This window comes from Syngnathoides biaculeatus, chromosome 4, assembly GCF_019802595.1.
Source record: "Syngnathoides biaculeatus isolate LvHL_M chromosome 4, ASM1980259v1, whole genome shotgun sequence".
NCBI classification, from domain to species: Eukaryota; Metazoa; Chordata; class Actinopteri; order Syngnathiformes; family Syngnathidae; genus Syngnathoides; species Syngnathoides biaculeatus.
Genome location: NC_084643.1, coordinates 14,630,907 through 14,658,409, shown reverse-complemented (window position 1 = coordinate 14,658,409; position 27,503 = coordinate 14,630,907). Strand labels below are relative to the sequence as shown.

General features: G+C 40.6%; 1 protein-coding gene across 2 annotated transcripts; it reads right to left on the bottom strand.

Annotated features, from left to right (window-relative positions):
• LOC133499996 (activated RNA polymerase II transcriptional coactivator p15-like) lies at window positions 1-27,503 on the bottom strand. Of its 2 annotated transcripts, XM_061818519.1 has the most exons (6): window positions 27,363-27,486; window positions 25,094-25,275; window positions 23,655-23,724; window positions 23,349-23,468; window positions 5,781-5,889; window positions 1-699 (listed from the first exon to the last, which is right to left on the bottom strand). In XM_061818519.1, the coding sequence occupies exons 3-6, from the start codon at window positions 23,721-23,723 to the stop codon at window positions 620-622; spliced, it is 378 nt and encodes a 125-aa protein (XP_061674503.1). In that variant the 5' UTR covers window position 23,724; window positions 25,094-25,275; window positions 27,363-27,486; the 3' UTR covers window positions 1-619. The 2 variants fall into 2 exon arrangements, with proteins under 2 accessions (XP_061674503.1, XP_061674502.1); XM_061818518.1 differs by lacking the exon at window positions 25,094-25,275 and having other exon boundaries at window positions 27,363-27,503.

The following is a 27,503-nucleotide window of genomic DNA, read 5'->3' as shown; positions in this document are numbered from 1 at the left end:
TCTCGGGCAGTCTGGTTTTAGTTTATAAGTTATTTTCACAAGATATACTGTTTTATTATACAGTACCTTGTCTATCCTAATGATCGGTAGTAAGTGCTAATGCTATCACTTTATACACCTGTATCTTAAATATTTTGACTGATTCACAATAATCTCTCAAAACAGAACATTGAATCAATTAATACCATACATTTTTAATAAGGTAATTTATTAATAGCCTATAGGTATTTGAGGCTCAGTCATCAGATATACGTATGACATAACTCCTAATTCAAAGGGCAGTCAAAAAATTTGTTGTGCTTGCTATGACAGACTATGAACATGAACTTGCACTTTTGCAAAACTTTAATACCGATCACCTGTCTTAGTTTTACTATAAACTGTAATGTGCTACACTAGAATAAGCGACCTCTATTTACTGCTATCTACTATATAGCACAAAGGTACACAGCCCAAAAGGTATATTGCTCAAAAACAAGCTTCATATAAAATAAAAAAAGGATGCAACAGTATAAACGCTAGACCGTGACAAATTAAATATTCCGTCAAAGTCACTTACAAAACAATTTCAGGCTTATTACAAAAGTTAACCAACATTCTCAAAGGTTCCAAGGACTGCTTATATACTCTTAATGGCGTCATCAATTTCTGAAATCTGTTCCTTCAGTTGGTTCCATTGTTCAGGATTCAGGGAGATGCCTGTAAGATTTGGGGGAGAAAAAAAAATATGTAGCTTTATGAAATACAAGTGCATTTATCTTTCACTCCTGATAAATGGCTGTAGCAGATAGCCAGGAACACAATGCGATATAGCCCATCACTACTGAAAGTTTGCTTTGCTATAGTTCCTCATACACCCAATGATTGTTTGAACATCGATTGGAAGATGTTAGTAGGTTCAGTATCCTGCTTTGAATTTTTTTTTTTTAACTTTAGGGACAGGGTCTGGAAAATAGATGTAACTGTATACTGTATTTTGCCCCTGAAGAATTTTATTTTCCTTAAACACTCAAGTTGTAGGATTTGGATTATTTATTTTTGTGACGTTAAAAAAATGTGATCATTTTAACTTTCTCCACCTTTAATGTGACCTATAACCTAGGCAATTGACCCCTCCGTAGAAATTGCGTCATCCGCGTCGCTGACCAATCAGAGGCCAGAGATCTGCATAAACCACGCCCCTTCCCTCAGACAACATTGCATGGTCCAGTATAGCTTTTGTTAGCGTTTTATCGCGTATTTGGGTTCTTTAACAATAGATATGGTTAAGAGGAGTAGTCACGGACTTTGTAATAGTGACGACAGGTATCCTGAAAGACTAGTTGGTGGAGTTCAATTCGTAGCCTTTCCAAAACCGAAGACCCAGTACGAAAAATGTCTTTGATGGATCAAACTTTGTGTAAGACCGCATCATCAACTGAATCCATCTAAAATCAACCGGAACAGAAGACCGAGTACGAAAATGTCTTTGATGGATAAAACTTTGAGGAAGACCGCATCATCAACTGAATCCATCTAAAATCAACAGGAACAGTAGACCGAGTACGAAAAATGTCTTTGATGGATAAAACTTTGTGGAAGACCGTATGATCAACTGAATCCATCAACCGGAACAGATATGTTTGCACGAAGGTAAGCCCTATATTTGATTTTCAATACATGTCCCATATAAATGAATTAGCAGTTCTTCGCTTGCATAACATAGCTACGTGTGAATGATTGACACACTATCTGTGTTGAGCGATATTTTGCGATGATCTGACTGCACAAACGTGTCTCTGTTGCCGGCTAGGGAGCTAAGCTAAACCGGACTATGTTTGCACGAAGATATGCCCGATATTTGATTTTCAATACATGTCTCATATAAATGAATTAGCAGTTCTTCGCTTGCATAACATAGCTACGTGTGAATGATTGACACACTTGATCTGTGTTGAGCTATATTTTGCAATGATCTGACTGCACAAACGTGTCTCTGTTCAGCGGCTCCCGAGCTAAGCTAAACCAGACTAGAGAGTCCTAAAAGCCTTCGACGTGCACCGAGACACCAAGACTGAAGGAAGGATGTTTGAGGACACTAAAGTAGTGATTGTCGTACTCGGTCGGGACTTACGTAGGTTCAGCACTAATTCAAGAATAATTATTGAGGAGAGCGCGTGACGTTACACAAAGAAAACGAGAGAAACAACTCGTAAATCAAGCCTCGCCTTCTTCTTTTCCTTCATACGGCGGTTCACAAACGGCTCTACAGATACACATAGATTCTGCACACAAATGTGATAGGTAACACGAAAATAGGAAACTGTCAATGACGAATTCGTCTTTGGGTTATAATATATTATATTATGTGGCTTCTTGGTCTTCCTCTGACTCCGGAAAGATCTCGCGCTAATAATGGTTTCTCCGTAGATATGCATGTAAATACCATTGAAATACCCCTCGCTGAAATACTTGAAGCCCTGCTGTCTGCTTTTTAACGATATTTCACTGTTAGCTAAGAATGCGAGTGAGAAATCAGCTGGTAAATCGGACAATTTCACGCTAGTCTTTTCTTCCTGCGCCGCCATTTTTGCTAATTGTTTGTCTGAGGTTAGCACACGTGGGGTGACGTAACTTCAGGAGGCGTGGTTAAGTGCCTTGTACGGAGGGGTCAATTGATAATCTAAAATCTTTTAAGGGAAAAGTAATATGTTAAAAAGCAATAGCCCACTTTAATTCATAATTTTTTTGGGGTCCCAATGTCACATACCAGATTTTTCATATCTGACCGAGGGCCTCTCATGTGTGAATATGAATCTGACATGAGGCCGATGTTGGTCCGTATGGCCATTCAAGGTGTAGTCATCTCACGTACAGTATCAAAAAGATATAAAAACCACCAATGTTCGATTAAAAAAAAGACATCACAAAAGCAACGGCAGATAAAGGAGTAGAAAACACAGAACAGCTGCTCTATAAGAAAATTATGGCTCAGATTGCACGAAATCATTGAAATGGCCACAAATGTGATGAATGAATGATGAATTTATATTGTTACTGCGTATGCCAGTTTCTGTCAGGTGTATGTACCAACAAACACTTTTCGCACGTTCAATAATAACAAGCCGTGGTTTTCAGCCAGACTAAAGCAATTCCGCCAGGCTAAAGAGATTGCATATCGTAGTGGGGACAGGGCCCTCTACAATCGTACTAGAAACCAGCTGACTAAAGAAACTATCATTGCAAAAAGGACGATGTAGTTAAACTGGAAAAAATATCTCAGCACTAATGACTCCAAATCAGTTTGGCATGGATTACAATCGCTAACTAATTACAAGCAACTTTACCCACCAGTTGAAAAACAGAGCGGGCTAGCTGATAACCTAAATACCTTTTACTGGAGACTCGAAATAGACACTTCCACTCCATGGACCCAAAAAGATGTACCACCTTCCCCTTCACCGTTTAACATCCATGAAAGGGACATTAGACAGATCTATCTATCCATCTAATACTGCTCTTCTTTTCCTTTCGGCTTGTCCCGTTAGGGGTCACCACAGGGTGTCATCTTTTTCCATCTTAGCCTATCTCCTGAATATTCGTCACTAACCCCAACTGACCTCACGTCTTCCCTCACCACATCCATAAACTTTCTCTTTGGTCTTCCTCTCGCTCTTTTGCCTGGGAGCTCAATTCTCAGCACCCTTCCACCAATATACTCACTCTCTTGTCTCCGAACATGTCCAAACCATCGAAGTCTACTCTCTCAAATCTTGTCTGCAAAACATCCAACTTTGGCTGTCCCTCTAATGAGCTCATTTCTAATCCTATCCAACCTGCTCACTCTGAGCGAGAACCTCAACATCTTCATTTCTGCTACCTCCAGTTCTGCTTCCTGTTGTTTCTTCAGTGCCACTGGCTCTAATCCGTACATCATGGCCGGCCTCACCAATGTTTTGTAAACTTTGCCCTTCATCCTAGCAGAGACTCTTCTGTCAGATATCACACCAGACACCTTCCGCCAGCTGTTCCACCTGCTTGGACCCGTTTCTTCATTTCCTGACCACACTCACCATTGGTCTGGATTGTTGACCCTAAATATTTGAAGTCCTTCACGCTCGCTATCGTTTCTCCCTGTAGCCTCACTCTTCCCACTCCACCTCTCTCATTCACGCACATATATTCTGTTCTACTTCGGCTAATCTTCATTCCTCTCCTTTCCAGTGCATGTCTCCATCTTTCTCATTGTTCGTCTGCATGCTCCCTGCTTTCACTGCATGTCACAATATCATCTGCGAACATCATGCTCCAAGGGGATTCCAGTCTAACCTCATCTGTCAGCCTATCCATTACCACTGCAAACAGCTGATCCCTGATGCAGTCCCACCTCCACCTTAAATTATTCTGTCACACCAAAGGCACACCTCACCATTGTTCTGCTGCCATCATACATGTCGTGTACTATTTTAACATACTTCTCTGCCACACCAGACTTACGCAAGCAGTACCAGTTCCTCTCTTGGTACTCTGTCATAGGCTTTCTCTAGATCCACAAAGACACAATGTAGCTCCTTCTGACCTTCTCTGTACTTTTCCACGAGCATCCTCAAGGCAAATAATGCATCTGTGGTACTCTTTCTTGGAATGAAACCATACTGTTGCTCGTAGATAGATACTTCTGTCCTGAGTCTAGCCTCCACTACTCTTTCCCAAAATTTCATTGTGTGCCTCATCAACTTTATTCCTCTGTAATTCCCACAGCTCTGAACATCGCTTTTGTTCTTAAAAATGGGAACTAGAACATTTTTCCTCCATTCTTCAAGCATCTTTTCGCCCGCTAGTATTCTGTTGAATTAAGTTGAAAAAAACTCCACAGCCATCTCTCCAAATTGCTTCCATACCTCCACCGGTATGTCATCAGTACCAACTGCTTTTCCATTTTTCATCCTTTGTAGTGCCTTTCTGACTTCCCCCTTACTAATCATTGCCACTTCCTGGTCATTCACGCTTGCCTCTTCAACTCTCTCATTTTCTTCATTCATCAACTTCTCAAAGTATTCTTTCCATCTATTTAGCCCACTACTGGCACCAGTCACTCTAGCCTTAATCACCCTTACCTGCTGCACATCCTTCCCATCTCTATCCCTCTCTCTGGCCAACCTGTAGAGATCCTTTACTCCTTCTTTCGTGTCCAACCTGGTGTACATGTATCCATCTAATACAAGAGCATTTATTTGTTCTGTCACTTTGCCTCATTGGCATAAATACATGAGTAAAGATACAGTAATTCTTGGAAATAATTTTTTGAGCAATCAAGTAAATTGATATATTTCCCATTGCACACCTGAAGAACGCTCACGGGACACTAATGTCCTCGGCGAACTGGGTGGGAATCATTAGCATAGGAATACTCATAAAAACCATTTTGAGGGATCCTAATATCTTGACAGGCACAATGTTGAAATTGCATTTTCAAAATAAAACTGGTCTGCTTAAAAAAAAAAAAAAAATTTTTTAAATAAAAAAAAAAAAAAAAAAAAAAAAAAAATCGCCATCACTTTATCACTTCACTTTATTCTCATTCATGAGGACTGAACCTGAATTCTTAAACTGCAAATGTTGGTAGAGTCAGAATGTATGTTATTAACTCTACAGAATTTGAGAGTCAATCAACCAGTTTTTGTGACTGCAGATTTTTTTTTTCCCCCCACAATAGGTTCATGGCTTTGACATCCATAAAGTTGATAGATGTCATACTTGAAAGAAATCAATTTCTTGGCATATACAGACAGTGGGTTTACCTTTCTTTCCAGGCTTCATATCCCCATCTGGATTTGTCCAGTATTCTCTGATGTCGATCAGAACTTTACCTTTGAAGTCCCTCACGGAGACATATCTCATCCTTCCGATCTGCAAAAAGACGAGCTTTAAATTTGAGTTTTGGCTTCTATAGATTTAGAATTATAGCATGTCAATGTTCTGCATATCTAGATTGAAAAACTAAAGTGCTTTCCTGACATTCTTTGTTTGAATTTAGTTTATGAAATGAAAAGTTAAAGCAGCTAAAAAAATAAAGGCATATCATTACCCAAAAGACGTGTCTATTTTATATATGGGAACCACTGTCCATATACAGTTGCCTCTAAAAGTATTGGAAGGGCAAGGTCAAGCTCTCCAAACGTTTCTATCATCAACTGCTGTTGATACCCTTGGTCAAATGGTTCAATATCTTGTTCAATAAGCCACTAGTTGTTGTTTTTGTTGTTGTTTTTTAAGGACATTCCAAACTGTAGACTGGCTATCCCCAATGTTTGTACAGTAACTGATCGATTGTCCCTTTCTCTGAGCTTCAAAATAGTTTGCTTTTGTCCCATAAACAGCTCTCTGGTCTTTGTTTGCTTAACACCAAATCCAGTTTCACAAGTGAAACCCAAAGCCAAAAACAAGCACGACCCAGTGTTTACGCAATCAATCAAAAGGAAACACCTGTGCAACTACAAACACCCAGTCACACGTTCCAATACTTTTGCTCAATTAAAAAGTGTGCGGCATATGACAAAAGGTGATGTGTCCTGAATCAAAACATGTAGATGTAAATACCATGTAATAAAAGCTGAAATTCTGACCCTGTCTCTCATATACAGTGAAGAAAAGTATTTGAACACCCTGCTATATTGCAAGTTCTCCCACTTGGAAATCATGGAGGGGTCTGAAATTTTCATCGTAGGTGCATGTCCACTGTGAGAGAGATAGTCTAAAAAGAAAAATCCAGGAATCACAATGTATGATTTTTTTAACAGTTAATTTGTGTGATACAGCTGTAAAGAAGTATTTGGACACCTGAGAAAACCAATGTTAATATTTGGTACAGTAGCCTTTGTTTGCAATTACAGAGGTCAAACATTTCCTGTAGTTGTTCACAAGGTTTGCAAAACTGCAAGAGGGATTTTGGCTCATTCCTCCACACAGATCTTCTCTAGATCAGACAGGCTTCTGGGCTGTCGCTGAGAAACACAGTTTCAGCTCCCTCCAAAGATGTTCTATTGGGTTTAGGTCTGGAGACTGGCTAGGCCATGTCAGAACCTTGACATGCTTCTTACAGAGCCACTGCTTGGTTTTCCTGGCTGTGTGCCTCGGGTAATTGTCATGTTGAAAGACCCAGCCAAGACCCATCTTCAATGCTCTGACTGGGAGAAAGAGGTTGTTCCCCAAAATCTCACAATACATGGCTGTGGTCATTCTCTCCTTAATACAGTGCAGTCCTCCTGTCCCATGTGCAGAAAAACACCCCTCAAGCATAATGCTACCACCCCCATGCTTCACTGTACGGACTGTGTTCTTGAGATGGAACTCCTCATTTGTCTTCCTCCAAACACGGTGAGTTGAATTATGACAAAAAAGTTCCATTTTGTTCTCATCTGACCACAAAACCTTCTCCCTTGACTCCTCTGTATCATCCAAATGGTCATTGGCAAACTTAAGATGGCCCTTGACATGTGCTGGTTTAAGCAGGGGAACCTTCTGTGCCATGCATGATTTCAAAACATGACATTTTAGTGTATTACCAACAGTCACCTTTGGAAACGGTGGTCCCAGCTCTTTTCAGGTCATTGACCAAGACCTATCGTGTAGTCCTGGGCTGATTCCTCACCTTTTTAAGAATCATTGAGATCCCACGAGGTGATATCTTGCATGGGGTTCCACTCCGATTGCGATTGACCATCATGTTAAGCTTCTTTCATTTTTTGAATGATTGCGCCAACAGTGGACCTTTTTTCCACCAAGCTGCTTGGCAATTTCTCCGTAGCTCTTTCCAGCCGTGTGGAGTTGTACAATTTTGTCTCTGGTGTCTTTGGAGAGCTTTTTTGTCATGGCCATGTTACAAGTTTGAGTCTTACTGATTGTATGGGGTGGACAGGTGCAGCAAACGACCTCACACAAGTGCATGTGATTCAGGATAATACATGGAGTGGAGGTGGACATTTAAAGACAGACTAACAGGTCTGTGACAGCCACAGCTTTATCCGGTCAGGTTGACCCCATGGGAGGATAAAGAAGGACAAATTTGGGTGCGTTTTCTCAGTTTTGGTGCAGAACAAGTCGGCATCTTGGCTTAGCTGGATCGAATGGTCTGTAATGCTAAGCACTGGCGACGTCAGGGGCGGGGTCAAGGATGTTTCTTTCCGTTTGGCTCCGAAAGATGGCATATATCCAGAATTTGCTTGAATTTCAAATATGTTCTTTATTTTCAACTTTTTTTTCAATTACTGTCCAAAATATATGTAATAATAATATTACTTCACATTGGAGGGTTTATTGTACAGATGAATTCTGAGGAGAGTCTTTAAAAAGGTGAGAAATCAGCCCAGGACTACACGACAGGACTTGGTCAATGACCTGAAAAGAGATGGGAACACCGTTTCTAAGGTGACTATTGGTAGTACACTAAGACGTCATGGTTTGAAATCATGCATGGCACAGAAGGTTCCCCTGCTGAAACCAGCACATGTCAAGGCCCGTCCTAAGTTTGCCAATGACCATTGGGATTATACGGAGGAGTCATGGGTTTTGAGGTCAGATGAGACCAAAATTGAACTTTTTGGTCATAATTCCACTAACCATGTTTGGGGGAAGACGAATGATGAGTTCCATCCCAAGAACACCATCCCTCCTGTGAAGGATGGGGGTGGTAGCATCATGCTCTAGGGGTGTTTTTCCGCACATGGGACAGGATGACTGCAATGTATTAAGGAGAGGGTTTCTGCACATGGGACAGGACGAATGGACTGTATTAAGGAGAGGATGACCACAGCCATGTATTGTGAGATTTTGAGGAACAACCTCTTTCACTCAGTCAGAGCTTTGAAGATGGATCATGGCTGGGTCTTTCAACATGACAATGACCCAAAGCACAGAGCCAGGAAAACCAAGCAGTGGCTCTGTAAGCAGCATATCAAGATTCTGGCATGGCATAGCCAGTCTCCAGACCTAAACCCAATAGAAAATCTTTGGAGGGAGTTGAAACTCCGTGTTTCTTTGCGACAGCCCAGAAACCTATCTGATCTTGAGATCTGTGTGGAGGAGTGGGACAAAATCCCTCCTGCAGTGTGTGCAAACCTGGTGAACAACTACAGGAAATGTTTGACCTCTGTAATTGCAAACAAAGGCTGCTGTACCAAATATTAACATTGGTTTTCTCAGGTCTTCAAATACTAATTTCCAGCTGTATCTCACAAATAAATCATTAAAAATATATATATAGTGTGATTTCTGGATTTTTCTTTTTAGATTATCTCCCTCACAGTGGATATGCACCTACGATGAAAATTTAAGAAGACCCCGCCATGATTTCCAAGTGGGAAAACTTGCAATATAGCAGGGTGTTCTGATACTTATTTTCTTCACTGTACAGCGATACGCACGAGCACAAATCCCCTGACCGCCGGTCGATCGCGAGATGCTGACTGATTGAAAAGTAGATCTTGGGGTATAAACGTCTGGCCACCCCTGCTGTATATTCTTTACATCTAAACCAACTCAGAAAAGCATCACACAAAGCTCCACGGTCCATATAATGGGATTATTGTTCGTCGTTAGTGCCACGCCCCCTCTCCAACACGTCAAGTTCCGCCTGTATGTATTCTAATTTAAATTTACAAACTTGAACATTGTACATTATGCTATTTTTGTTGTGTTTGTTTGTAATTATTTTTTACAAAATCAGCCATAAAACGCCAGATAGTGGACGTTCTCTGTTCAGTGAAACGTATCCATGAAAAATGGAGTGTCACAACAGAAAGCAATGGAGGCATGGCAAACGCTGATTGGCTGTCGGTTTTCCAGCCAGGCTCATTGGAGCGAGAGAGGAATTTCGATAATACTTTTCCAATTTAGAGATGTTTCTTGGTGAAATCTGTGGATAACTCTGGCATTAAAAAAAACACTGAACCCTCATCTACTAACTTTTAATGTGTGCTCCCATTCATATTACTTTGGACAAAGTGTTCTTTTTATATTCAACTGCAAATTGCTGTCAAAGTTTGTCGTCACATTGTGCTGGGCCAATTATTATTACAAATCAAAAATTACTCGTCCACTCACTGCAGTCTCACCACACTGCACATCTGTTGTTGACAAATACTAGCCTATCACCTGAGCAACATCTGCTCCACTTGCACAATTGACCCCTCCGTAGAAATTGCGTCATCCGAGTCGCTGACCAATTAGAGGTCAGAGATCTGTATAAATGTTGGCGTCCGCCATTACCTCTGACAAAGTCACATGGTCCAGTATAGCTTTTGTTAGCGTTTTATCACGTATTTGGGTTCCTTAACAATAGATATGGTTAAGAGGTGTAGTCACGGACTTTGTAATAGTGACAACAGGTATCCTGATAGGCTAGTAGGTGGAGTTCAATTCGTACCCTTTCCAAAACCGAAGACAGAGTATGAAAAATCTCTTCGATGGATCAAACTTTGTGGAAGACGGCATGATCAACAGAATCCATCTAAAATCAACCGGAACAGAAGACACAGTACGAAAAATGTCTTTGATGGATCAAATTTTGTGGAAGATCGTATGATCAACTGAATCCATCTAAAATCAACCGGAACAGATATGTTTGCACGTAGGTAAGCCCTATATTTGATTTTCAATACATCTCTCATATAAATGAATTAGCACTTCTTCGCTTGCATAACAAAGCTACGTGTGAATGATTGACACACTTGATCTGTGTTGAGTGATATTTTGCGATGATCTGACTGCACAAACGTGTCTCTTTAATGCCGGCTAGCGAGCTAAGATAAACCGGACTATGTTTGCATGAAGGTATGCCCTATATTTGATTTTCAATACATGCCTCATAAAAATGAATTAGCAGTTCTTCGCTTGCATAACATAGCTACGTGTGAATGATTGACACACTTTATCTGTGTTGAGCGATATTTTGCGATGATCTGACTGCACAAACGTGTGTCTGTTCGGTGGCTACCGAGCTAAGCTAAACCGGACTAGCGAGTCCTAAAAGCCTTCGACGTGCACCGCGACACCAAGACTGAAGGAAGGATGTTTGAGGACACTAAAGTAGTGATTGTCGTACTCGGTCGGGTCTTACGTAGGTTCGGCACCAATTCAAGAATAATTATTGAGGGGAGCGCGTGATGTTACACAAAGAAAACGAGAGAAACAACTCGTAAATCAAGCCTCGCCTTCTTCTTTTCCTTCATACGGCGGTTCACAAACGGCTCTACAGATACACATAGATTCTGCACACAAATGTGATAGGTAACACGAAAATAGGAAACTGTCAATGACGAATTCGTCTTTGGGTTATAATATATTATATTATGTGGCTTCTCGGTCTTCCTCTGACTCTGGAAAAATCTCACGCTAATATCGATGGTTTCTCAATGGTATTTCCATGCATATCGATGGTTTCTCCATCGATATGAATGGAAATACCATTGAAATACCCCTCGCTGAAATACTTGAAACTCTGCTGTCTGCTCTTCAACGATATTTCCCTATTCACTAAGAATGCGAGTGAGAAATCAGCTGGTAAATCGGACAAATTCGCTTGTCTTTTCTTCCTGTGCCGCCATTTTTGCTAATTGTTTGTCTGAGGTTAGCACACGTGGGGTGACGTAACTTCACAGGAGGCGTAGTTAAGTGCCCTGTACGGAGGGGTCAATTGAGCAAGAAAAGAAAAGAGCGAAACTGTCCGATTTACCGGCTAATTTCTCACTCGCATTTTTAGCTAACAGTGAAATATCGTTGAAAAGCAGACAGCAGGGCAGCTGCTAATTCATTTATATGAGACATGTATTGAAAATCAAATATAGGGCATACCTTCGTGCTAACAGTCCGGTTTACCTTAGCCGCGAACAATGGGACACGTTTGTGCAGTCAGATCATTGCAAAATATCGCTCAACACAGATCAATTGTGTCAATCATTCACACGTAGCTATATTATGCAAGCGAAGAACTGCTAATTCATTTATATGAGACATGTATTGAAAATCAAATAGAGGACTTACCTTCGTACAAACATATCTGTTCCGGTTGATGGATTCAGTTGATCATGCGGTCTTCCACAAAGTTTTATCCATCAAAGACATTTTTCGTACTCTGTCTTCTGTTCCGGTTGATTTTAGATGGATTCAGTTGATGATGCGGTCTTCCACAAAGTTTGATCCATCAAAGACATTTTTCGTACTGGGTATTCGGTTTTGGAAAGGGTACGAATTGAACTCCACCAACTAGCCTTTCAGGATACCTGTCGTCACTATTATAAAGTTCGTGACTTCACCTCTTAACCATATCTATTGTTAAAGAACCCAATTACGCGATAAAACGCCAACAGAAGCTATACTGGACCATGCAGCGTTGTCTGAGAAAACTGCGGGTCCAAAAAGGGCCGTGGTTTATGCAGATCTCTGGCCTCTGATTGGTCAGTGACGCGGATTGCCCAATTTCTACAGAGGGGTCCATTGACTGAGGAAGATCTGACACACTTGCGTTAATCACTTTGCAGATACTGCACGTGTAGTCTTGACGCCCTTTTCAAAAGGGTCATTGCACTGGACTCTTACTACTGTAAATGCTGGAGGACTCAAGTTCCATCGTTGCCCAATTACGAGCAACTTTGATTGCTCCGTGAATGTCACTGCAATGTCATTATTTCTCAATTGACTGTTGTCATGTATATCGCACTAGAGCGGCTCCAACTACAGGAGACAAATTCCTTACTGAAATACTTGTTGAATAAAGACGATTCTAACTCTGACATGTGGTGCTTTAAAAGAAATAAGGATGAGTGTGTGTGTGTGTGTGTGTGTGTGTGTGGTGGAGAGAGAAAAGCATTAAATTGGCAGGCAATGCGGCGGAGCAGGGTGTCTGGACCACAAAGAAAATGGACATACTGAAATCTGGTCAAAAACCCGCACTCTCCCGACCTCATACCACACCTACAGGGAACCCAAGATGTGTGTGTGCCCATATGTGACTATTGAGAAAAATATTCACAGTGAGCGGTGTGAATGTGTGCTATGTAAGTGATAAAGAAAGCAAGACCCTGTAGGTTGGGCCCATTAAGCAGGAAAACCACAAAGATTGATTTGTCATTGCACAAACTGCAGTGAAAAAAATGTACAGACCATTCAGTGCAAGGACAAAGAAAATATATAAAACTAGACATACAACATACAAACCAAAAAAACATTTTTAAAGTGAAATAAATGAGCACATTACAGAAATACAGATTGAGCAGATATTTACAAAGGTGCACCTGAAATTGAATATTGCACATTGTTACTGTTGATATGTTTATTGAATACTGGAGTTGTTGCATTGGTGTTAATGACTGTAAATGACATCATGCGCAGAGACAAAGTAAGTCTAACTTATGATGTGAAAGCATGGCACAAGATATTGGGACACTGCAATTACTGGATGATGTATTAAAATTACCAAATGTGGTAGATTGTATGAAAATTACAGGTAACACAAAAATAGACTGGAATTTTGTCTTTGTTTTGAATGTAGTACCAGGTCAGCACTGACTGCCGGAGAAAAATTCCTTGTGGGTTTTTACACACTTGGCAAATAAAGCTGATTTGGATTCTGAAGTACAGTACTTGTTCTTTCAATTTTAATGGGTTTTAGTTTCTACGAAGTACCCACATCCACCCATTTTCTGAGACGCTTATCCTCACGAGGGTCATGGGAGTGCTGGAGCCGATCCCAGCTGTCATCGTAAATTTGGAATTTAATGCAGAAATTTGGGTTACAGGAGACAATTTCCTGAAGTTCCCCAAGGACCAAGCCCAAAAATTTTTTTGCCCCCCATCCCCTATCACTGGATAGCACAAAATCACATTTGTCATTAGAATACACTTAAAATATGCCATCTTATCTCAAGACAAATGAATTAAGTGAACTATTCAGTAAAAAGACATTGTCCTTTTTCCCCACATTATACATATTATAGTATAAATATAGAATATACACAAAAATATATCCGAGAATTTCTAAACGGTGCAGCAAAACATGTCAAAGAAGTTGATCTGTACTAATTACTATTAACGTTTAAGTCTCAAACTTCTTACGTTGTGTTGTAATGATACACTTGACCACATTGCTTACCATCTTAGATATAGATCTAGTAATCCTAATAGTATAATCGGTTGCCTTTAATATTTTTATATATATATATATATATATATATATATATATATATATATTCTTCTTTTCCTTTCGGCTTGTCCCGTTAGGGGTCGCCACAGCGTGTCATCTTTTGCCATCTTAGCCTATCTCCTGCATCTTCCTCTCTAACCCCAACTGCCCTCATGTCTTCCCTCACCACATCCATAAACCTTCTCTTTGGTCTTCCTCTCGCTCTTTTGCCTGGGAGCTCCATCCTCAGCATCCTTCTACCAATATACTCGCTCTCACGCCTCTGAACATGTCCAAACCATCGAAGTCTGCTCTCTCGAATCTTGTCTCCAAAACATCCAGCTTTGGCTGTCCCTCTAATGAGCTCATTTCTAATCCTATCCAACCTGGTCACTCCGAGCGAGAACCTCAACATCTTCATTTCTGCCACCTCCAGTTCAGCTTCCTGTTGTTTCTTCAGTGCCACTGTCTCTAATCCGTACATCATGGCCGGCCTCACCACTGTTTTGTAAACTTTGCCCTTCATCCTAGCAGACACTCTTCTGTCACATAACACACCAGACACCTTTCGCCAGCTGTTCCAACCTGCTTGGACCCGTTTCTTCACTTCCTGACCACACTCTCCATTGCTCTGTATTGTTGACCCCAAGTATTTGAAGTCGTCGACCCTCGCTATCTCTTCTCCCTGTAGCCTCACTCTTCCCCCTCCACTTTTCTCATTCACGCACATATATTCTGTTTTACTTCGGCTAATCTTCATTCCTCTCCTTTCCAGTGCATGTCTCCATCTTTCCAATTGTTCCTCTGCATGCTCCCTGCTTTCACTGCATATGACAATATCATCTGCGAACATCATGGTCCAAGGGGATTCCAGTCTAACCTCATCTGTCAGCCTATCCATTACCACTGCAAACAGGAAGGGGCTCAGAGCTGATCCCTGATGCAGTCCCACCTCCACCTTAAATTCCTCTGTCACACCTAAGGCACACCTCGCCATTGTTCTGCTGCCATCATACATGTCCTGTACTGTTTTAACATACTTCTCTGCCACACCAGACTTACGCATGCAGTACCACAGTTCCTCTCTTTGTACTCTGTCATAGGCTTTCTCTATATCCACAAAGACCCAATGTAGCTCCTTCTGACCTTCTCTGTACTTTTCCACGAGCATCCTCAAGGCAAATAATGCATCTGTGGTACTCTTTCTAGGCATGAAACCATACTGTTGCTCGCAGATACTTACTTCTGTCCTGAGTCTAGCCTCCACTACTCTTTCCCATAACTTCATTGTGTGGCTCATCAACTTTATTCCTCTATAGTTCCCACAGCTCTGAACATCCCCTTTGTTCTTAAAAATGGGAACTAGAAAACTTTTCCGCCATTCTTCAGGCATCTTTTCGCCCGCTAGTATTCTGTTGAATAAGTTGGTCAAAAACTCCACAGCCATCTCTCCAAATTGCTTCCATACCTCTACCGGTATGTCATCAGGACCAACTGCCTTTCCAGTTTTCATCCTTTGTAGTGCCTTTCTGACTTCCCCCTTAGTAATCATTTCCACTTCCTGGTCCTTCACTCTTGCCTCTTCAACTCTTCCTTCTCTCTCTCATTTTCTTCATTCATCAACTTCTCAAAGTATTCTTTCCATCTATTTAGTACACTACCGGCACCAGTCAACACATTTCCATCTCTATCCTTAATCACCCTGACCTGCTGCACATCCTTCCCATCTCTATCCCTCTGTCTGGCCAACCTGTAGAGATCCTTTTCTCTTTCTTTCGTGTCCAACCTGGTGTACATGTCTTCATATGCCTCTTGTTTAGCCTTTGCCACCTCTACCTTTGCCCTACGTCGCATCTCGATGTACTCCTTTCGCCTCTCCTCAGTCCTCTCAGTATCCCACTTCTTCTTTGCTAATCTCTTTCCTTGTATGACTCCCTGTATTTTGGGGTTCCACCACCAAGTCTCCTTCTCCCCTTTCCTACCAGATGACACACCAAGTACTCTCCTGCCTGTCTCTCTGATCACCTTGGCTGTCGTCGTCCAGTCTTCCGGGAGCTTCGGTTGTCCATCGAGAGCCTGTCTCACCTCTTTCCGGAAGGCTGCACAACATTCTTCCTTTTTCAGCTTCCACCACATGGTTCTCTGCTCTACCTTTGTCTTCTTAATCTTCCTACCCACCACCAGAATCATCCTACATACTACCATCCTATGCTGTCGAGCTACACTCTCCCCTACCACTACTTTACAGTCAGTAACCTCCTTCAGATTACATCGTCTGCACAAAATATAATCTACCTGCGTGGTTCTACCTCCGCTCTTGTAGGTCACTATATGTTCCTCCCTCTTCTGGAAATAAGTGTTCACTACAGCCATCTCCATCCTTTTTGCAAAGTCCACCACCATCTGCCCTTCAAAGTTCCTTTCCTGGATGCCGTACTTACCCATCACTTCTTCATTGCCCCTGTTTCCTTTACCAATATGTCCATTACAATCTGCACCAATCACAACTCTCTCGCTGTCTGGGATGCTCAGAACTACTTCATCTAGTTCCTTCCAGAATTTCTCTTTCAACTCTAGGTCACATCCTACCTGTGGTGCATAGCCGCTAACCACATTATACATAACACCCTCAATTTCAAATTTTAGTCTCATCACTCGATCTGATACTCTTTTCACCTCCAAGACATTCTTAGCCAGCTCTTCCTTTAAAATAACCCCTACTCCATTTCTCTTCCCATCTACTCCGTGGTAGAATAATTTAAACCCTGCTCCCAAACTTCTAGCCTTACTACCTTTCCACCTGCTCTCTTGGATGCACAGAATATCAACCTTTCTCCTAATCATCATGTCAACCAACTCCTGTGCTTTTCCTGTCATAGTCCCAACATTCAAAGTCCCTACACTCAGTTGTAGGCTCTGTGCATTCCTCTTTTTCTTCTGACGCTGGATCCGGTTTCCTCCTCTTCTTTGTCTTCGACCCACAGTAGCTGAATTTCCACCGACGCCCTGCAGGTTAGCAGTGCCGGGGGCGGGCGTTGTTAACCCGGGCCACGACCGATCCGGTATGGGATTCTTTAGATGAACGCTCATATTTGTTTGGCACAGTTTTTACGCCGGATGCCCTTCCTGACGCAACCCTCTGCATTTATCCGGGCTTGGGACCGGCCTACAGATTGCACTGGTTTGTGCCCCCATAGGGCTGCATTATATATATATATATATATAATATATATATATATATATATATACACACACACACACACACACACACACACACACACACACACACACACACACCACACACACACACACACACACACACACTCACATTTAAAAAATGTACAGGTGTGGTCAGTCATGCTTGCAGATAAAGGTGTGTGTGTGATTGGGGATGGCCTTAAAATAACTTACTGGATTAATATAACAACTGTAAATTAAAAATAAAATAAATACATAACTAAAATAGAAAAAAAATTTAACTCAGAAAAGATCATTTCCAATTTCAACTGATATTAGTAGAATATGAGATAAAAGGGTATTTAAAATTTTTCATCAAATCAAATTCTTGATCTGACAAACTATCTGAAGAAAAGTTAAATGCACTGGCCTGTCAAGGAATAAACAAACGGTATATACTCGCAAAGTTTTGAAAATGCTGAAAGTTTAGTTCAACATAATCGGCGTTCGTGGCAACAAGCTAGCGATACATTGGAACAAACATTCCTCCCGGCAATCCTGACGTTTTCTTGTGCACGCATCGTGGTACTGCCGTAAATAGGAGGCCGGCTTGCTAGAACGCACTTTTATGTGCATGCACTCGACGTATTGGCCACATCTGAATCAATCGACGAGGTGGATGATAGTCAAACGTGTCTTTTTTGTTTGAAGGTGTGGGGGGGGGGGTGGCATGCCGTCCCATTGCCTCGATGAGGCAACCCCTGCTGTAACTGAATTTCCTTTGACATGGTTCATGATGTTCATGACTTTCGACGTAAATACGCTCGCATTACGTGACAGTTCTGAACATGCGCTTTCGTACATGGTCAGTACGGTTAACTTGCATTACCCGTTTCTGGGTGAATAGCGGTTGTTTTGGAGCAGGCTTGTTTAGTTAACAACTCTTATGAAAAAAACACGTAAATTAATGTCAAGACCACACAAAATAAGCGACGTCTTGAGAGAATGTGAGGGGAGGGGTGTTACTGTTCCTAGTGTTAGTGCCTCAACATGGCTACGCTCGTGAAGCCAAACAACGAACTCAAACGCATGTTTGTTTAATGTTGTCAACTAATATACGGATTAATTTCAGGCAATTTTCCCTCAATTTCCCAGAACAATTTTCATGAAAATTTAAAAATCCGTAATACTGGGAAAATCCAGAGGACTTTCATCACTGTGTTTAGAACTGTCTGAGCAGCTCTGGTGGCAGGCCGTGCTTCTTCAGAACCCACAGGAAGTACATCCTCTGCTGGGTCTTTTTGAGGATGGACTTGATGTTAATCTCCCACTACAGGTCCTGTGAGACTATAATTCCTAAGAACTTCAAGGTGTCAATGTCCCCCAGCCTCACCTGCTCTGACCTGCCTGTTGGGAAATTGTAAATCCACTGGCAAATGTCAGGTGGGACACTAAGATGGAGAAGCTTAGAGGAGAGATGTTCAGGATGAGGGTGTCGAATGCAGAACTGAAATTTATCAACAGGATCCTGGTGTAGGTCCCCATGCGGTTGAGGTGTTCTAGGATGAAGTGCAGTCCCATATTGACTGCATCAACAACTGACTTGTTTGCTTGGTAAGCAAACTGCAGTGGGTCCAGCAGGGGACCTGTGATGCTTTTGAGGTGGTCTTCTGCATTGTGTCAGTTTCAAGGAAGATGCTACAACAGAACCTTCTTGGAGACAATCTTCTTTTATTCTGACAGAATAACGAAAAAAAAAAAAACATGCAAATTTAGACTGTCTGCTCGAGCTCCTCTCCAAGGGGAAGACTATACAAAAGGACGGCCGCAACTACGCGGTAAAATACATAAATCAATCTTGAAGTCACTTCGGCTTGTCACAGAGTCATGCCTGTGATTCCCAACTATCAGAAAAATATTCTTTTTATATGCAACTCTACTGACATACCCACTATGTGACAGGAAAAGAAGTAAAAATAACTGAGACTAAAAGATGCTTGATAAACAAATAGAAACATTAGGAAATTTCAGGATTAACAACTGACAAACACGGTTCCACAACTCTCCCAGAGGAAGACTGGACAAAAGGGCAGAGGTGGGGTTGTAGAAAACATTGATAGAGGGATCCACAGAAGAATTACAGAGGAAGAGCATCAAGCTAATACACAGTTTACATAGGATAGGGAGGCATTTGCTTGTCAGCCGCTAACATATTTTGTGTAATTGTGCAGACACTTAATTCAATACACAAATTGACCTGGTTACAAAAGCACAAAGCGTTCAAAGGACTTCATGACCACAGACGTTAAGGCGACAGTCCTGTCGTCATTCAGACCTGAGATTGCAGGTTTCTTGGGGACCAAGATGATAGTGGAGCATTTGCGGCAGGATGGTACTTTGCACAGTTTGAGATGTTCTGAAAATGTTTGTGAAGACTGGAGCAAGTTGGTACGTGTAGACTTTGAGGCAGTATGGGGAAACAAGGTTTGGGCCCACCACTTTGTTAATCTTTTGTTATTTGAAGACGAGTCTGGCGTCCTGTTTGTGGATGGTCAACGCAGAAGTCAGAGGTGTTGAAGAGCATACACCTGCAACTTGGTGGGTATGTGGCGTGAAAGTGTCCTTTCCTTTCGTCGGCTAGCTACTATTCTTCTCTACTGGTGGGGGGGTGGTGACGTCGCTAGTAATTGGTTAACGGTTGTAATGCATGCCAGACAGATTTGGAGTCGTTAAGAGCTGAACTGTTTTTTTCAGGTTGCTGCATCATTCCTCTTTGCATTGTTACTTTTTTTAGTCAGCTGGTTTCTGGGGCGATTGTAGAGGTCCCTATCCCCACTACGATATGCAACCTCTTTTGCCTGGTGAAGTTGCTTAAGTTTGGCAGAAAACCATGGCTTTTTGTTATTGAACGTGCAAAAGGTTTTCGTTGGTACAAAGACGTCCGCACAGAAACTCGACATTTTGATTGAAGAGCATCCATATATCTATATAGGCTGCTAGCTGAATTTTTAAAAGCACTCCACTCTGTACAGTTAAAACAGCTTTGAAGTTATAATGCCTAGTTGGTCCTATTTTTTTAAGGATTTTACAGAAGGATTTGGACAAAGTACTTGCCTGTATGTCGGTATTAAGTAGCTTAAGGAGCGGTTGGAAGAACCTAGAGCAGCACGGGAAATGGCACGGTATGCGTTATTTACTGTTGTATAATAGTGGTCTCGAGTGTTGTTTTGACTGGTCGGAGAGTCTGTACTGCTTGTATTTAAGGAGTTTGTTATTGAGTTTAGCTAGACTACTGAGGGGTGAGTCTGGGTATTTTTTCTCAATCGCGTGCGTTTGGAGAGTTACCAGTGCTGCGTTCATGTTAGCTTCTGGTGGAATGTCCACGCCTGAGAGTAATGGAGGCAAACTCATGCAACAAGTAAAATGGCTTCCAGTTCCAAAAGAGGGATTCTAAAAGAGGGCTGCGGTTTCTTCTGACTTGTGTGACATCTATGCTCCATTTTTCATTGATATAGAACCTTATCCCACTGCCTTTGCTTTCCCCGACAATCCTGCAACGCAGTCCACTACTGTGAAGTTCAAACCCAGGGAATATAACAGCTCCGTCGGGGACAGCCACACAAAGCCAAGTCTCCATGAAGTATAGAGCGGCGGAACGACGTCCGAAGTCTTTGCAGGAGTTTAGGAGAAGACGAAACTCGTCCAGTTTCTTGGGTAGGGAGAGTAGATTCATGAGGTGAATTGACTGGAATGCCAATCTGTGTTCTCTCTTGCGAAGCCTCACTTGGATCCAGGCACGCATGCCTCTGTGACGTCGCCTGCGGTTCCATGCAGCAAAGACCGGAGTCGCTGCTCCAGTGAGTAATTCGGGGGGAAAAAAAAAAACTCAGCGGCTTTACGGAAGTTGGGAAAAAAAAAAAAAGTTTGGGGTATACTCCCTGATGGCTAGCAAGCCCTATGAACGTCAGACCAGAGACGGACAAAAAACACAAAAACATAGTACAAGGGAGAATCAAAACGGGGCGATCGAATGGAATGGCTCCATCTTGGAAAAATGTATCCACAACTAATCAATTATCAAATTAATGGACAACTTTTTCTATAATTGAATGAAATTAAGACATTGTTTAACTTTAACTTAACTGTCCAGAGCGTAGCAATTTCTACCAACTGAATCATAATCCATGTTTGTACATTTTCTGCACTGTCAAATTGAGGGTAAGGGCATATTTGTTTGGTAATGTTTCTCCCTGAACATACAAAAGGCAGGGACACACTCTCAAAAAGGTGGATTTTAAGATGACCAAAAATGGTGTTTCGAAAATCCAGAAATTTTAAATCCTCAGGATATTTTGTCAAAAGAATGTCAGTCAAGTTCATAAGACCAGGGTTCGTACACTTCCAGAGAATCAAAATTCTATGAATTGTCCATGACTTTCCAGCTACTCAATACAAAATTCCATGACAAATAATGGATTGACTGGTTGTGGCAGACAGCAATATTTCAGCTATATGATCGTGTGTTGGTACTTAAACAATAAGCGCCAAAGCTTAACAATGTAGTAGACGCATCATAATGACTGTGAAATTTATGGTTATTAAAAATATAAACTTTAATTACAAGTGTATAAAAGTATTGCCAATAAGAAGCTCATTGGCTTTGCGTGTAATCAGCAGGGATATGGGCATGCTTTTACAAAGCCATTCGCCTTTGAGTTTGCTTATCCTATCACTCCAACATGGCAGTAAAGCACGCTCGTAAGTGGTTTTTCATCTGCTGTGTTGTAAGGTAAGCGTATGCGCTTCAGTTACGAAGGCTTTATGCAAGCAAGCCTTGGGCTTCAAACTTGCCTACAACCAATGTTCAGTATAATTTTTTTACGTGTCTGAGCAAACACACAAAGGCAGTGAGCGCCCTCTTTGACCACCATGAGCAACATCAGACGTATGCACTGTGGTCAGATCAGTGTCATCCTTTGACGTTACATGCCTCATTCAAAGATTCAGATTACAGCATTTACATTCCCATCGGAACATTTTTAAGAACAATTTTGTTTTTGCAAACTTATAATGAAAATGTCAAACAAAAAAATACATTGCGAATCAAACCAAGCCAACTATGAACTGTAAATTTGAAATGTTGCATCCAACTTTGTTTAGTTTTTTATTAAACCCACAATGATATCCCCGTCTGTTTTTCTTGGTGTAAAACTGAATTATTTCTTGCAGAATATCTTTAGCAATGTATGTTGAAAGCTGAATGATGCTCCCAACCAGTTTTAAGGTTAATGTTATGAGGTCTCCGATATTTAAAATACAGAATTAGCTTTTTGTGCACTGTATTGTCTGTGCTTCCATTCTCTATCAGGCTGTACCAAGGTGGAATTTTAACATTATACACCATCTCATCCTGTACTTTCTTTGGCTTCAGACTAGACCTTTTTTTACTCAAAAATGAGAAAATCTCATCCAGTTTCACCACTTTTTCTTCTATTATTCACATACCCCAACTTGCATTAAAGAAACAGCACTTTTTTCTTTTTCTTACTTTTACCAATATTATCGAGAGTAAACACAAGCAGCACGTTTAACGGTGTTTGTAATTATGAGTGTACCCCTTTAAGAGCCGAACAGGGGCGGAGTCAGCTAAACAATCAGGAGACCGTGTGCTTCCGTGTTGGAAAAAAAAAAAGTCAGGCTGTGATTCACCGCGCTGGATTGTTTTTCATGTGCACTGAGAATGTCTATGTAGTTCTACTCATAACAAATTTTACGTGCGTGATTTTTTTGTGCTTGATTGTGCAGATTTGTGAGTGCGATCGCGCCCGTCAAGTCACAGTGACTGAAAATCCCATGACATTCCCTGACCCAAGCAAAATATTTTATTTACCGGACTTTCCAAGACCTGGAAAAGGCAGCGTTTCTTTCCATGATATTGCAGAAATTTCCTGACCCCGTACGAACCATGTAAGACTTTCCTTTGTGTACGTAGCTTGTATTTGGTAAATGCACTTACTTGGAACATGTTGTCACTGGTGTTACTGCTGCCTTTGGAAGACCCACCAGGTTTAACACTCTCTCCTGTCTTAGGTTTCTTAATGAATTTCTCTGGTGCACTTGACTTCTTTCTCTTTGCCTAAGAAAAAGTAAAGCAACTGCACAATTAAAAGATAAATGGTCATCCACCATTTACCCTTACTACACAAAAACATTGGGAAAGTATTTTTACAGAGGTTTCTATTAAGAAAAAGAAATGAATACCACAACAATCCAAATGCCAAATCTATCTGTTTAAAAAATTAATAATAATAATAAAACCAACCTTCGTTTCAACATCACTATCAGAGTCACTCCCAGAAGTGGAGGAAAGCACTTCCTTTGGTTTAGGCATTCTGCAGAGAAAGGGATGAATATTCAAACTGTTAATTTAATTTATTCAAAATATTTTAAGTGCTTTTGCAGCTTCAGAGAGTGACGAATTTAGTCACACATGCACCCTAATTTCATCACACGTCCTCATTTCTCAACGATGCACACCTCCAAAAATTAAGAGGCCGCACGTGTGTTGGTGGGCACCAGTGCTCAGGACAGGAGGACATTCGTGCACACTTGAGATATGTTCACATACTTTTAATACAGCTCGCAAACAGGCAAAAAAAACTTTAAGTAGCCTAGCAAGCTAGTTCTAGAGCTAGTGGCTGTTTTTCAGGTGGGCCTTGGGAAGTTATCAAATATCACTTAATTGTTCAAAATATTAGTTATAATTAAATAGATGAACAAAGATGAACATATATATATATACACACACACACACACACACACACACACACACACCTGTGTTCATCTATTTATCCCAGTGAGGCATTGCAACAGACCAAATTAATGCTGTACTATTAGATTGCAGGAAGGACATACAGAAATTCAGTGATTCCCAATGTTTATTGAACCAAGGCACATCTCTTGAAAAATCTCACTGCACACCAACAAACATGTCACAAAAGGTGGACACACAAGTCAATTATATACTTTCTGCCATCAAATAGATCATTTCTTTGTTCCGTGAACAAAGATATATTTGTTTTAAATTCATATTTTGACCAGTTAAGTGAAATTTGATAATTTCCCACGGCACACCAAAAGACCTCTCACGGCATACTGGTTGGGAATCACTACAGTAATTAATGTATCTACTTTTTGCTATATTTTTGTTTGTTGGTGTGCCGTGAAATTTTTCAGTTGTAAAGTATGTGCCTTGGTTCCATAAAGGTTGGAAATCTTCTGTAACTATGCCTTACTGGCATATATAGATGAACAACAATATGCTTATTGTAAATATATATTTTTTTGAGCAATTAGACAATTATATACCGTAAATGAACAAGTCATTTAAACAAACTCTTTGCACCATTTTGTTTCTTTTTTTTTTAAACTCATCAGTCCTAAAAATCCTGATTGTATAAAGCCTAATTGTGTTTTTATTTGTTTAACTCAATGCCCCAACTTTATGTGAAATGGGTTTGTAGTACAGGAAAATACAGTAAGTAACAGCATAAATCGGAAGTTGTTGATGATTTACTAAGTCAAGTGTCCTAAACCAGTAGTACCTAAATATTTTTGCGCCACGGACTGGTTTTGAGTAGGCATTATTTTTCCACGGACTGGCTCTCAAGATGTGGCATATATTATCCATACACTCAGCAAAAATAAATTCACACGATTGTCTTAAAAATGAATATTAAATGCATGAAAAATACTACTCACCATAATGCATAGCCATTATGCATTATCCTCTCAAGAAATTGTGCCACGATGTTCCCTGCTATTTCATTTATTCTTCTTGTTGTCGTTGAAAGAGGGATGTTTTCAACCTTTTTTACTGCCACCTTTCCGAAATGTTTGCTGCAAATGTATGGTGTCAGGTCACTATAAAACGAGAGCTGAAACTACATAGAAATGAGCAGAATTGGTAAATTAAAAAAAGCAGGAGGGAATACACACAATTAAAATGCTCGCTCAGTTTTGTAATAGCAACTCTCACTTTTGAACTCTCGTTGTTTTCATAGTGACCTGACGCCATAGGTATCGGGCTTGTGAATCACTAGTTGCGATGAACCCGTAACATAGATAGGAATCTTGGTATTTTGTTTGAATTTCACCTTTCTTCTTGCAAGCACTCTGTAAACCCCTTGTCTCATCGTTGCCTTGTATACCCTTTCCAAAGAAACTTTCCAGTGAACTGCTTATGGCTCATTTTACAAGGGTTAGCTTGGATTGCCGATGCAAGAAAAAGAAAAACCAAAGAGTCAAGCGGAGAAATGAGGCGAGGGTGGAAGTGGTTGTGTTTCAACGTAAGACACCCGGAAGAAAAAAAATTGAATCATTTATTGTTCACTTTTGCGGCCTGGTACAAAATAGCAGTCATTTATATTTGTCTCCCTGGCAACTACCTGGGCAGGGAGACCGAGCTGTACTTTTGACAAGCCTCTCCCGGGAGCACCTTGTTCAATCACCCATGTGCAAACTCATTCCTCTAGCTGTGGCCACCTAGCTTTTCTTCAATTCATAGTAACCTCCATTTTTCACCAGTCCCTTAAAAATTTCTCACTCACTACAGACTTACTTTCTGCTGCTCGATTACCGTCTTTGGTTGCATATTTCACTACCTGTAGATTGTAATCTGCGGAATATGATTTTCTTTACGTCATTTTTGTTCAGTACTTCTCAGCTGTTTTTATAAATTACCGCAAATGTTGAACTGATCATTTTTCAGAGCTTCTGAAGTAGCAAGTACAGATATGCAGCCCAAGAATGTCCTATTGCGGTTGTTTATCTAAAAATAATGGATAAGTGGCTCAGAATATGGATGGATGGATATATAATCTGTTAATAATTTCACATATAAATCACTCAAAGAGTACAAGTCTGACCACCAGTCGAAGTATGACAAAAAAAACTGCAATTTATAGTCAGAAAAATCACAGTAAATAGTACAGAGTCAAACAGAGAGTTTCCACTTGTTTCTATTTTCTAAGGTCATCATAATCAATTGGTGGAAACGTGATCAAACATGATCATCATTCGTATGGGTTTACATCCATAATAGCACTTCAAGAGAAACCATAACTAGTGTTGTCTTCGACAAAAAAAAAAAGTTCGACATCGTCATATACGTCATATTGAAGCTACAGACATGTTTTTTGTAATGCTGAAAATTAGTGTTGAGGATTCTAGCTTTAAGTACAGCAGTTGAATCAGTATCCTACCAACGATTATGGTTGCACGTTTAATGCCTTCCTTCCTTAAAAAGGTGTTCTCTAAAATCAGTGCCATGAAACGAGTGAAATTTGGAGGCCATTTTTTGCAATTGGAGTATTCAAATGTACGATATTTTTCTTGGCAAATGCAATTGTCATGGGTAACAAACAGCAGTACGTGAAACTAGCCACATACACATTATACAAAATGTTCACAAGAACTTTTATGTCTATTAAAAGATGACATCAAGAAGACCACTCTGGAAATCCCAATGTTTCCAAATTAATGTGATTTGATTACATCTTGATAAAATAGCATTTGAGAAAGTCTGGCAAGGAACGTTGGGTTGGTACAGTGACAAGCTACACTGTGTGATGAATACGAAATCAACCAAGATTATTTTGATGTAAATACAAATAAGACCATATTCCATGTTGCTCCAGCAACGACCGCACATTAGCAAAATGTAGTTTGAGTGGGTGCAGTTACGCATTTTTTTAAATGAACTCACACGAAAGAGCAAACTTAATATTGCAATGACAATATCGATGCAAAATAGGATAAAATAATCGTCGAAGCTCTGTGAGTCCCAAGTCAATCATATACATACACCGCAATAAACCATGTGCAGGCCGAACCTCGTTTGTAATTTGGCTTCCAACTACAACGCATTTTTTAATAAAAGTGTAATACGAATTGGAAATGGGAAATAAGGACTTTGAAAAGGAAAAAAATTAAACATTAAAAAACATGCTTCCTAAAATGAGTGACTTACATGAATGTGTATATTTGCAGTTCGAAATTGTAATCACTTCTCCAATGAAGTTGGGCCGCTTCTTCAAATTATTCTTCTTCTTCTTCCCCTCCACCACCAATTCTCTTCTTCTTCTTCTTCTTCTTCTTCTTCTTCTCCTCC